Genomic DNA, 13,772 nt, shown 5'->3' with positions numbered 1-13,772 from the left:
TTCACCTTGCACACCTTTAACTTGCTATTGTTTCCTACTTATCTACGAGCTGCGCCCTCTTATTCCCTCTCCAATGGAGTATACTGGTTTTCTCAGCAGAGTTGTGCATGCTAGTAAAAGGCTAGCCCGACACGAAAAAAAGTGATTACACAGTGAGATTGTGGCCACTAACCTCTCTTGGAATGTGAGCATCAACCTTTACATTTCATGTTATTTGATCTGTGTGTAATACTGTGTAATACCGGATAAACAGTAAATACACCTGCTATACAGAGTTCAGTACAAAACACCTAAATAAAGAATAAAACATGTTCCTCTTATCTTTCATTTAGCCGTGAATAACTGGAAATCAGTTAATAGCTTTACCAGTAAAGTTCTGGTTTGCTATCCAAGTAAATTAGACTTGTTTACCATGCTCATTAGATTGGGCAAAGCAAAAATCTAGCATCAATGTGTGACATATGGGGGAAATATTATTATCAATGTGTGGAATTCCAGAGCCAGAAACATTTCAGAGCACTAAGGAAGAGCACACAATACTTAGAAAGGGCACCGCTGAAAGGAGCTGCACTGAAATATTTCCTACAAAATAGAGTATCACCATCTCGGACCAGGAGGAATAAAACATCTCCTACAGATCAGAGAATTGCCAGATCAGACCAGGTGGAATAAAACATCTTGTACAAGTCAGAGTGTCATCATACTGGACCAGAAGGAATAAATCATCTCCTACAGATTAGAGCACCAAATGGGGCCAGAAGGAATAAATCATCTACAGATTAGAGCATCACTATATGGGGCCAGGAGGAATGAAACATGTTCTACAGTTCAGATTATCATCATACTAGACCAGAAGGAATAAAACATCTTCTCAAGATCTTAGTATTACAATATTGGACCAGAAGGAATAAAACATCTCCTATGGGTCAGCGTATTGCTATACCAGACCAGGAAAAATAAAGCATCCCCTACAGAATTATCATTATATGAGACTAGGGGATATAAAATCTCTCCGAGGCACCAGAAAACAAGGCAAGGAAGTATACAATATTTGGTATGGACTTGGTTACCATCATACTGTATTATCAATACTAATCAAATACTGGTGACGCTACCCTACAGATCAGATAGGACACTTTTTTTTACATACTGGAAATATATTTCTATGTGTGGAATAAAATGGATCCTCTATTTCGACTTTGTTATTCATGATCCAGTTGGAACAAAATGCCTCTTACAGATTTTTCCTATTTCCGGCGGAGTCGGTCTTTTCACAGAGACAGTAGCAGATTTTCTCTGAGAGATGCCAATTTGGAGTCATCAAGATCTCTGGCCAGAAAGAGCCTGCAGCCAATCATATGTATGTTGTTGGTTGAACTGTGTGAGAGATTCACCTTTTTTGCCACTGTGTGCAACATGATACTGTTCTGTACGCTGAAGCTCGGGTACCAGCACCACCAGGCAGCCATTGCCAACCTCTGCTTTGTTGGTGCTTCCACGCTAATGCCTGTCCTTGTTGGCTGGGCTGCAGAGCTAATTAATGCAAGAACAAAAATAATCTACATCTGCACATTACTACACTTTGCAGGTAGGTAATCCTGAAATTTTCTAAATACTGTGTAAATGACTGAGCCTATATGTTCTTGCAAAGTGACCATTGGAAATTCAATATGGACTAGCTATAGCACTTGGTATGAAATATATGTATCCTGGTGCAAAATATCATCTTGTTCACAGCTAAATGTATATTTTAACTCCCTATTGGAAGTATCTGACCCTACATCATGATCCACTTCATCATGGTGCAAATACTCTGCTTTTGGGCTCCACTCCTCTTTCCAAATAAATTCATCTGGGCTTTGCAGTAAATGCTTCTAATGGGTTTGCTTCAATACCTGTTCGTTTTGATCAGATTGCCATAATAAGAGCAGGTCTCCTAAAAATGGGTCATGTTGGAGGATTTAAAATATAGGCAATAGATGTTCTCTCCCTGTCCAGAGGAAATGTGTCTCCACTTGGGTGATATAATCTTCTGTCCCTCATGAGCAGTGGATACTATAATATCCTCTTCCTTATGTCTAGCAGAATACCTGTTGCTTCCTGGTGATAACTCTGTTGACTTACAGCGTTTGTTAACCCCGCCCCCCAAAAAAACAAAAATACTGTTCCTTTAAAGCATGTTATACAGCACAGTGCCTCTGCTGTGTAATTTGGCCCCCTGTATCACCTGAAATACCTGGCTGATCCTTCCTCACTATGCCCTCCCCCCTGTAAACTGGCCACGGTTTATCATGGCTGCTGAGCCCTGATACCATGGTCAGTTTACGTGCCTCCATGATCTGCAGCTCCCCGTCTCTCCTCTGTCCTCTCTCCCCCTTCCCTCCCTGCCTGTCAGCTAGTGACAGTTTCCCCCCTCCTACTGTTGGAATAACTTTGAAAATCTTATATAATCCTCTGTGTCTCATTATGCTAGGTACTCTTGTCTCTGTCTTGTCTTGGCGCTCACCGGCCGGCTATCTCCTTCTCTCCTCCTCTTGTCCCGACTGACGTCAGCGGGGGAATCTCGTCCCGCCCAGTGCAGCTGTCAGACAGGGAGAGCAGAGAGGCGGTGGGTCATGTGAGTGCCAATCAGTGCTTTACAAACAGGTATAAACAGCATCTTTTTTATAAAATACAGAGACAGGAGAACCTAGCATAACAAGACACAGAGGATTATATAAAGTTAGCAAAGTGGGTTAGCAACCACTCAAAGGGGTGCTGCAAAGTACAGAACGTTAATCAATTGGCCTTCTGCCCTGTTCTGATCTCCTCACGAGTGGAGTGTGGAGGAAAGGTCCATGAAGTTAGTCTCCCCAGCAATGTAGGTCCCCAGTTGACTTCCAAAATGCACAGGAGTCATTAGTTCTTAGCAGTGTGATTTGTCTACCTAAGTGAATATCTAGAAAACATGCCCTGAACCTTGGCAAAGTTTCGGAAATACTGTATGTCATTACTTGCACTGTAAAACCCTGTGCAAATGGAAGCCACTATTTCCCACTCTGGTGACCTGATCCTTATGTCTGTCATGGAGCAAAGAGAGGGATCAAAGTACTGTTCACGCATGGTGTTACTGTGCCTAAAAAATGGCAGATGAATCACCTACACATGAAACCATATCAGATGCATGTAGGCAGGAGCAGGTTTCCCTCCATCCAGTAGGTGACACTATATAGATGGAGTGGAGTCTTTAGACGGAAATTGGAACTGTCTGATTGAATGCTGCAAATTCTGGTGACCTCTGGCAGCCATCTTGGTGTTGTACTCCATAAATTAGGGTGCCCGTGCCATTTGGAGCATGTGGTAAGTGAGGGATAAAGACCCTGCTTGTCACAGAGAGTGAACAGGACAGGGAGAGGTTCCTGCCCAAGTAGGGTCAGCGCAGGGACAAGGCTTTTGTAGTGTAGACATTCCAGTATTCCAACCAGTAAAGTGGGGATCCCCTCTCAGCAGCATAGAGAGCCATCTCAGTAACCTGCAGTTCACTGCCCCTCCACTGGAAGCCATCCTTCAGTAAAACAGTCTAGGCCTGATTATAATGCTACCTTGCAATACAGTATCATTACTAACTATTAAATTGTAAACTATATCAACATCCACTGCTCTGTTGTTTGAATACCAGTGTGGATATGGGGATATTACTGCGCTAACTCAATTAGTGAAGAAAAATGAACAGCTAATACATAAGAATGTCTACATAAATTCAATACAAAAGATCAGTGAAAAATGTAGCGCTAAAAATATAAAACAATAAGCATTGAACAAAATATCAAGTATTGTGTGTAAATAATAAAAACTTTGTGATAAAAATCAATCTCAAATAAAATTAATATAAAACAGAACATGTATATAATGAGTAGAAACACAGGTGAGAAAGTCCCAAAGGTGAAACAATCCTATGGTAAACATATATGGAGTCCACCACGAAAAGTTGTTGCTCAAAAGTGGGGTACAAAGGCCTCAGCAGGCATGTAGAGCATCAGGGATAGTGTGTCCTCCACCCGAGATAAGGGGTATGCACCAGGCCCGGACTGGGACAAAAAATAGGCCCGGGCATTTTAGACTGAGCAGCCAACTTTTCCAGGGACCGGGGGGGGAGAGGGGGTTTCGGTAGACATTAGCGGGGGTGGCTGGTGTCAGTCCTCCAAACTGTAATGTGCAGGGACACTGTGATATAAAGGGAACTGCACTAAAAAGGGGCACTTCAATGATTACAGTGCCCCTTTACAGGGCAGTCCCCTTTTATATTACAGTGTCCCAGTCCTATTGTGGCCATACAATGCCAGTATTGTCTGTCTCCTATTGTGTCCATGGCCCAGTGACACTGACCTGCTCTCTGGCGGTGCGGTAGACCATGGCTCTCTCTCTGGTTGTGCAGGTACAGCCTGGCTCTCTCTGGTGGTGTGGTACAGCGTGGCTCCCTCTGGTGGCACGGGTACAGGGTGGCTCCCTCTGGTGGTGCGGTGCAGCATGGCTCTCTCTGGTGGTGCGGTGCAGCGTGGCTCTCTCTGGTGGTGCGGTGCAGCGTGGCTCTCTCTGGTGGTGTGGTGCAGCGTGGCTCTCTCTGGTGGTGTGGTGCAGCGTGGCTCTCTCCGGTGGTGCGGTGCAGCGTGGCTCTCTCTGGTGGTGCAGTGCAGCGTGGCTCTCTCTGGTGGTGCAGTGCAGCGTGGCTCTCTCTGGTGGTGCTGTGCAGCGTGGCTCTCTTTGGTGGTGCTGTGCAGCGTGGCTCTCTCTGGTGGTGCGGGTACAGCGTGGCTCTCTCTGGTGTTGCGGGTACAGCGTGGCTCTCTCTGGTGTTACGGGTACAGCGTGGCTCTCTCTGGTGGTGCGGGTACAGCATGGCTCTCTCTGGTGGTGCGGATACAGTGTGGCTCTCTCTGGTGGTGTGGGTACAGCGTAGCTCTCTCTCTGGTGGTGCTGGGGCTATTAGTTCCCCCAGCACAGTCCTCTCTTTCGTTTTCCATGTCTCCTGTAGTAGCTGCTACAAGCACTCCTCAGCTTGTTTCTGGGTTTTCTCTTTCACCCCAGCAGAGTGCATGCTGGGGACTGTAGTCTGCTACCTGCTGAGACCAATGGTGCCACCTATCTCTGGGACTACATTTCCCATGATGCCCCTCTAGTTTCTTCTGATTGGCCCTCTGTTTTGGCCAATGGGGAGGGAAAACAAACATACAGGAAAGCCTTCTCTTCCCCTGCTGCCGACATGAGAAGGGGAGGGAGAGCGAGGGGGGAAGAGGAGAGCGGAACTGTCAGCGCGGCTCTGAAGCTGAGCTGTGTGTGAGAGAGCTGCACAGCTCAGCCCATGCAGCCGCCAGTTCCGCATGACACAGGCATGGCCGCATGGCGGTAGGCGAGCGGCGGCCGTGGCCTGTGTTACCCACGATCAGGCTGCGGTCGCCGCTTACCTCCTGCTGTGCGGCCTGATCGTCAGGCCACGGAGTGGGCGGCCCGGCCCACCGTGCAAATGCCCGGTCTGCCCTATGGCCAGTCCGGACCTGGTATACACTCTTACCGAAAATAGTGGACTCGAATGTCAGTGACGAGTCAATCAAGCGAGGATAGCCCGATCAGCAGATTTCCAAAACGATACACAGAATCCAAAGAGCTCCAGGGAATGCCCAATTACAAGATCACATTGTTGAGTCATCAAAAAGTTCACATTCTTCACTTCTCTCGTTCGAGATATTAATATTGTTTTGCTTTAAAGGAATTGTTTATTGTTTTATATTTTTAGTGCTACATTTTTCACTGATCGTTTGAATACCAGTGCCTATGTTTTCATAACCTAAATAAAATATACAGGATACAATACAACACAAAGGATTGTGTGTGCAATTTCTCTCAGGTTGGATACCTCAGTCCTACTCCCAGCCTACATACAACTTAACAAGTCCCCCCCGTTTTTGTTATATGCGTTGTGGAGACCCTGTTGAATAAACTTGAATGAAAAAGCGCAGCTAATCAAACAAATGCAGTAGGAAGGATTTTCTTCCAACGCTTTTCAGTATCAGAACATGACTAGTTCAGAAACATTTTAAAGGCTAAGTCCACTTTAAAAAAAAAAAGAATGAAATTCACATATTTTTGCAGGAAAAAATTGTGCTTTGTTTATTTTGTTTCAGAGGAGATTGCAGAGCATTGCAACTACAATCACAGGTTCAATGTCAGGCTCCTGCACAGACTGCCTGCAGCTCAGTTGCTTTACCTCTGTATGGGCTTTGTATTACAGAGGTGTAGGCAGTGTGAATGGACTAGGGTGTCCCAGACTGCTCAGGACAGCCCCGCATTTTTCAGGTCTGTCCCGGGCACATTCATTCCAAGACAATACAGTGTCCCGGAATGAAACTGACACTGCCACCTACCCCCAGGGCTGATCTGATTCCACCTAAAAAAAAAAGGCTGCCACATCGCCGCTTTATTCACTGACAGTACTTGTCCTGGCCGTGAATGTGTAGAGAGGCACAAGCCCCACCCCCTGCTTGTGATTGGAGAAATCATAAATCCCGCCTCTTGTGTGTAATCACTGTAGAGCCCGCGTTGGAACAAGGTAAAACGGGTCTCGGCTGGCCAGGACAAGTACTGTCAGTGAGTAAAGTGGCGATGTGGCCATTTTTGAGGGGCGTGATCAGTGCTTCTGGGTAAAGCGCACACCCGCCAACCCAGCTGTGCCGTTATTCCTTACAGCACAAGCTGATTTTTAGGAAGGGGGGGTCCCTAAATGGCAGTTTGGAAATGTGGTCACCCTAGCTCGTGGTCCATGGAGAACTACAAGCCATGGTGGCAGATGGGAATTATTGTTTCTCATTTACAGATTTCTGCAAATGAATGACACATTCGTTTGAGCAAAGCCCTGCACAGCCATGATATTTTCAAAATGTGACAGCGGGTGCAGGGAGAGAATCTCCCACCCACTGCCATAGGGAAAGTGGGTTCAAGGTTGGGGGTGGAGGGGTGATAGGGCAAGGCTAGATGGAGCATGTTACCCTATAAATGGGTGTAATGTGTAACATGCTCCAAAAGGTGAACTTAACCTTTAAGAGTGGAAAATGCACCTAATGTCAGGTGGAGTAAATGAGTTGCAATGCCTCCACCACTATGGGTGACTTTCCTGCAACATCGCAGCCTTCATCCTTGACTCAGTCTTCAGTCATCTACCACACTGCCATATCCACACTGCATATTTTACTATGTCTTTACACGTATTCACCATTGAAAGATAAGAATGTGAAAATGTAAGTGCTCCCTTTTGTAGGCAACAAAAATAAGTCAGGCAATGAAAGGTATCACTTGGTATCACTTGGTATCGCTTCTTTTCTACTGTTGTCTATGGCTACAACATTTCATCTTTGAACAGTAGTAGTTCACAGTGACACATTGTAGGTTACTTTATACAATAGCAAACCTGCTAGTTATGGCTGTCAGCTCTTGATGAAAAATCTCTTTAGTGGACAGACCTCTCACAGAGCACACCTCCTCCTGGGCAGGTCTCCTCATAGAACACACCTCCACAAAGGGACATACTTAATTAAAGCACACTCTTCCTCACTAGAAGATAAAAAAATCAGTTTAAAGAAGGCAGTGATAGGCTGAATCACTCCTTGGTTTTCTATATCTGTCAAAGTCTCTATTGGTGAAATGACCCCATGAGAGCATGTGCCCCATCCACAATGATCAGATTTCCCAAAGCAGTATCCCACAATGGTGAATTTTTCCATCAATGGTTTTAATTCCCACCCCTCCAGCAATGCTGAAATTTCCCTGAAGTCATTTGTGTCCTTGCCTTTCCCACAATGGTAAGATTTCTTGCAGTAGTTTGTGTCTCTTCCCCTCCCACAATGGTGAGATTTCCTTGCAGTAGTTGTGTCTTCCCCTCCCACAATGGTGAGATTTCCTTGCAGATAGTTGTGTCTCTTCCCCTCCCACAATGGTGAGATTTCCTTGCAGATAGTTGTGTCTCTTTCCCTCCCACAATGGTGAGATTTCCTTGCAGTAGTTGTGTCTCTTCCCCTCCCACAATGGTGAGATTTCCTTGCAGATAGTTGTGTCTCTTCCCCTCCCACAATGGTGAGATTTCCTTGCAGTAGTTGTGTCTCTTCCCCTCCTACAATGGTGAGATTTCCTTGCAGATAGTTGTGTCTTTTCCCCTCCCACAATGGTGAGATTTCCTTGCAGTAGTTGTGTCTCTTCCCCTCCCACAATGGTGAGATTTCCTTGCAGTAGTTGTGTCTCTTCCCCTCCCACAATGGTGAGATTTCCTTGCAGATAGTTGTGTCTCTTCCCCTCCCACAATGGTGAGATTTCCTTGCAGATAGTTGTCTCTTCCCCTCCCACAATGGTGAGATTTCCTTGCAGTAGTTGTGTCTCTTCCCCTCCCACAATGGTGAGATTTCCTTGCAGTAGTTGTGTCTCTTCCCCTCCCACAATGGTGAGATTTCCTTGCAGATAGTTGTGTCTCTTCCCCTCCCACTATGGTGAGATTTCCTTGCAGTAGTTGTGTCTCTTCCCCTCCCACAATGGTGAGATTTCCTTGCAGATAGTTGTGTCTCTTCCCCTCCCACAATGGTGAGATTTCCTTGCAGTAGTTGTGTCTCTTTCCCTCCTACAATGGTGAGATTTCCTTGCAGATAGTTGTGTCTCTTCCCCTCCCACAATGGTGAGATTTCCTTGCAGTAGTTGTGTCTCTTCCCCTCCCACAATGGTGAGATTTCCTTGCAGTAGTTGTGTCTCTTCCCCTCCCACAATGGTGAGATTTCCTTGCAGATAGTTGTGTCTCTTCCCCTCCCACAATGGTGAGATTTCCTTGCATATAGTTGTGTCTCTTCCCCTCCCACAATGGTGAGATTTCCTTGCAGATAGTAGACATGTGCAGACTAGAATATTTCGTTTCGTTTTTTCGTTTTCGTCCGTAAATTTTATTTATTTAGTTACTCCCGAAATTCGTTTTTATTTATTTCGTTTTTCGTGCAAAAATTGCATTCGTCCGAAAATCCACATGAATTACGGTCGAATCTGTCTTGGAAGGCTTATGGTATCTGTCGAATGGATAAAGAAGATTCGATGGAGCTGCTAAACTATATAGCCTATAGGCGGAGCATTCGATTGCCGAAATGTACGATTGCAGTGTCGTATAGTTGCGACGATCCCGTCGAATATTATTATAAACGTGCAACGATCCCGTCGAATATTATTATAAACGTGCAACGATCCCGTCGAATATTATTTTAAACGTGCAACGATCCCGTTGAATATTATCATTATTTTTTTTTAATTTACTTCCCCCACCCAATTCCAGTATCGTTTCTCTCTGTCGATTCTGTTCTCTCTATGTCGAATATTTACTCTCTGTCGAAGCTTTTCTATATAATAGGACTAATAGAAGTAAACGAAACTTAGGCACATTCGACCACAGGTTCAATAGACATATGGAGTCACGTCGAATCTCCTATTCTATATCGAACGGCCACTTCGAATCTCCTATTCTATATCGAACTGTTGTAACAACGAAAACGAAAAAAAGCATTTATTTATGTCGGATCTTTCGTTTTTCGGAATCTGCACTTTCGTTATCGTTTGTCAAAACGAAAATGAAAATACCTGAAATTCGGACGAAAATGCATTCGGACGAAAACGAATGCACATGTCTAGCAGATAGTTGTCTCTTCCCCTCCCACAATGGTGAGATTTCCTTGCAGTAGTTGTGTCTCTTCCCCTCCCACAATGGTGAGATTTCCTTGCAGATAGTTGTGTCTCTTCCCCTCCCACTATGGTGAGATTTCCTTGCAGTAGTTGTGTCTCTTCCCCTCCTACAATGGTGAGATTTCCTTGCAATAGTTGTGTCTCTTCCCCTCCCACAATGGTGAGATTTCCTTGCAGATAGTTGTCTCTTCCCCTCCCACAATGGTGAGATTTCCTTGCAGTAGTTGTGTCTCTTCCCCTCCCACAATGGTGAGATTTCCTTGCAGTAGTTGTGTCTCTTCCCCTCCTACAATGGTGAGATTTCCTTGCAGATAGTTGCCTCTTCCCCTCCTACAATGGTGAGATTTCCTTGCAGTAGTTGTGTCTCTTCCCCTCCTACAATGGTGAGATTTCCTTGCAGATAGTTGTCTCTTCCCCTCCCACAATGGTGATATTTCCTTGCAGATAGTTGTGTCTTCCCTCCTTCAGCACATAAGAAGGTTTCACTCTCTCACAGCCGGATTCCTCTATAAATAATAATTTGGTTTTATGATGGCTCCAACAGTTGGACGGAGCTGAAAATTCCAGTGTGGAGTGTGCTGAGATACACAAAAGTTCTCAAGAGATACTAGAAGTCAGTGTGAGGTTCCAATTGTCAAGAACTGTAGAAAATGAAATGATTTTGGTTTGAATTGACCTAAAAACAAATCGATTTCTTCCTTTTTAGTGTGATTTGCACAGCCACTTGCGGCCTCCAGGTCATTTCATGTCTTCTCTCCACAGGAAACGTCATGCTGCCTGTAGTTGCATTTCCTTTTGAAGATTTTTACATAGACAAGCATCATATTGCCCACACCCTGGCCAAGAAACACCAGACACTGTTATTCTATGCCGGATTAATAATGGCAGCAATTGGAGCTGGAGGAATTCGCTCCATTGTCTGTCCATTCAGCGCCTACGGCCTGCAAGACTACAGACAGAAGGAAATGATGTCATTCTTTAACTGGTCAGTGACAAGCAATAAACTCTCCTCTACACTATATTCAGTAGTCTCTCTTCTGCATGGTGTTTTATACTATGTGCTGGTCTCTCCACTGTATATACAAGAGCTGGTCTTTCTTCTGTATGGTGTGATATACAATCATCTATCTGTGATATAAAGTGTGACCATCTCTCCTCTGTATGGTGTGATTTGCAATGTGCTGATCTCTCCTATATATGGTGTAATATATGTAGCGCTACCCCCAAAGCAGCCGCTAGGTAATTTGGGGTTTCTATTCCACGTCTCGACTCCAAGAACAATCTCAGCTGTCAGCTACTCTGACACACGTTCTGCAAGCCCAAGTAACACCACAAATGTAAAAATACCCTTCACCTAGCTGTAGGGTATTGCCAGTAGAAAAGAACACACACACCAGGTTAGGGATAACTTGATTGATCTATTAATGCAGATTAGCATAAATGGCAATTTCAACAGATTAAACAACAGATCAGTCAAATTCAGATACAGGCTAAACAGGGTAAAAGAACTATAACCAAGTAGAAAATTGTAAAGGAGAAAAAAAAAAACAACAGTACACTTCTATATCATTGGCTAAAACCAATATATAATAACTCTGAATGCATTCAGAATGATAGCAGCTCTATACTAGCTCTGAGTGCACTCATATGAATGGACAGGGGCAGGACACCGCCTTAACTGGTCAGCAGATAGAGCTTCAAGGTAGTTACAACTAGGGACAGTCCTTAGTCCTACCTTTCCTTGGATCTCGTTCATGTTGGCACACGTGGCCATCAGTAAGGCCTGCAGGCAGTATTAGAGCTATGGGGTCACTGTTAAGTAGCTCCTAGTGGCTTTATTCCCTAGCAATGGTAGCAAGTAGTGGCTGCAAGGGCCGCTCACCAGTTCCGGTAACACTGTTAGTTGCCCCTCCAATCAGGCGTCCATTTGCTTAGGTTGCTTAGGGCGACTCTGGTAGGCAGCACGTTTTCCGGTCCCAGAACTGCTTTTCCACATTGTAGTAGCTTCCAATGGCATGGCCTCCCTCCGTCTCTGGACTCTGTAGATGAGGAGATCCCCCAAATAGCTGGAGGTTTCTGCCGACACAGGCTCTCTCTTTCTCTGATTGACAATGTTGGGCACAGTTGTTGTCACCTCACTCTATCTCTGCACTGTCCTGTCGGAGCCTGTAAGGTAAACCGGACCTCCACCACTAAAAGGCCAGTGCGGATACCTGCTCATGCTCATACACATTGCACACATGCTAATATTCATAAGCAAAGGACCAACATAATGCCCGCAATGCCAGTTCATCACGCATGTGCACATTGGTGCGCGAACGAGTGTGCATGTGCCGACACATGCACGCAGGTGTGCGCGTGCACACGCCAATTAGCACTTGGCACCCAGTGGCCTATTTAAACTGCTCTGTCACTGCAAACAAGTGCTGGATGATCTTCAGCTCCTTCCTGACCCACCAAGTCCTGATCCGTTGCTCCTGTTTGTTCGTATATGACCCGGCTCGACTTTGGACTTCCCCTCTGCTTGCTCCTTTACTCTGTTACCTGGTATCCTGACTTCGGCCTGTTTATTGGACTTCATCTGCTTGCTGACTTGGTACCACATTGCCCGCCTTTTACCGACCTTGGCCTGCCCTCTGGACTTGTTTTGCCTGCTGATTCGGTATCCTGCTGCCCGGTTGTTGCTGACTACTGCTCTTCTTCTAGTTTCGCTCCTGTCCATGCTCTGGTGCCCAGCTGCTTCTACTCCCTGCTCCAAGGAGCGTGACTGCCAGCTCTACCCACCTTCAGAGGGGACATCACCAGCACTTGTGCCACTCCTTGCCTTTACACTTTCTGTTTCCACCTTCAGGAGTGTAGGCGGGAGAAGCAAGGGAGGCCTCTATCACATTCCAGTCTCCACCAGGTACGTGATTTTTTTTATTTTCTGGGCTCCTAGACTCTCTCTCTCTCTCTCTCTTCCTCTGAAATTACCTCCAGCCTCCTCAACCCTTCCTGAAACTCCCCTTTTTCCCCAGTGTCCTCTCTGTCTCTCAGATTTCTGGAAGAACAAGTCAAAATCTCCATATCTCCATCTTGTGGCCAAAAGGAGAAATTGCATGACCAAAAGTCTTTCATTGCTTCATGACAAAAATGCTTGTTACGTATATATAATGTACCAGTCTACCTCTGTATGGTGTGATATACAATGTGTTGGTCTCTCCCCTATGTGGTGTGACATACAACATGCCAATCTCTCTATATGGTGTGATACACAATGTGCTGGTCTCTCCTATGTATAGTATACTATACCCTGCATTGGGTTCAATTCACAAAGCTAACAAATAAAAAGGACACTTATGTAGCCCCCTTGTCCTAAACAGGGGCTACTATGCCTATAAATCTTTTTACATTCAAATACTGCCATTATATACCTTTTTAGCTGATCTGTATACCACAGTGTTCAGGTAGGAGGATATTTCCACAACAGCCTGTGTCCTCATGCTGTTATGGTAGGCAGAACATTCATGAAACAAGATGTGACATCCCACCCACTGTGTTCTTTTTTAGTTACTGGGCATGGAGGAGGAGGGAGGGACTGAGCTGTTATTTAGGATCTGTATACACGCCCAAATGTGTGATGTCCTACCACGTGACCTGAAAAGCTCAGCTCAAACAAGGAAATGTTCTCTCCAGCATTAGAGACCAAACTGAGCATGTGCAGCAGTACTACCCTCACTGTGTCGTATCTGGCCTTGCCACGCATGACCCTTCAGGAGGGGGAGGATATGTCCTTACAGGATCAAACAACCTTTTTACACAGTACAGAAGATTAACTATTGCTATTCTGCATATACAGACTGAATGTACTGTTGTGGGTTTAGTAACACTTTAAGTTAGCTTGTGATTTCTCACTATCACCACTAGATGTCACTTGTATCACTGGTCATAATAAGAGATATCACAAACAAAACTAAGTTATGAATATTTATCATTTATTCAGCCAGTCCAGTAAGAGGTTTATGCCACTGGTGCGTGCTGGGGGAGATATAAATATGTGG

General features: G+C 45.1%; 1 protein-coding gene across 1 annotated transcript in view; it reads left to right on the top strand.

Moving 5' to 3' along the window:
- The first annotated feature begins 366 nt into the window (after positions 1–366).
- Positions 367–13,772, top strand: part of SLC15A5 (solute carrier family 15 member 5) — an 81,368-nt gene continuing 67,962 nt past the window's right edge. Inside the window, exons 1-2 of the mRNA XM_077468615.1 lie at positions 367–1,588; positions 10,495–10,717. Of these exons, the coding sequence (XP_077324741.1) occupies positions 1,228–1,588; positions 10,495–10,717 (584 nt within the window). The 5' untranslated portion in view covers positions 367–1,227. The remainder of the gene's footprint in view (positions 1,589–10,494; positions 10,718–13,772) is intronic.

This window comes from Lithobates pipiens, unplaced genomic scaffold, assembly GCF_037356315.1.
Source record: "Lithobates pipiens isolate NorthernLeopardFrog02 unplaced genomic scaffold, aLitPip1_a1.2 Scaffold_8, whole genome shotgun sequence".
In the NCBI taxonomy this organism is placed as follows: domain Eukaryota; kingdom Metazoa; phylum Chordata; class Amphibia; order Anura; family Ranidae; genus Lithobates; species Lithobates pipiens.
This window is presented reverse-complemented; position numbering and strand designations above follow the sequence as displayed.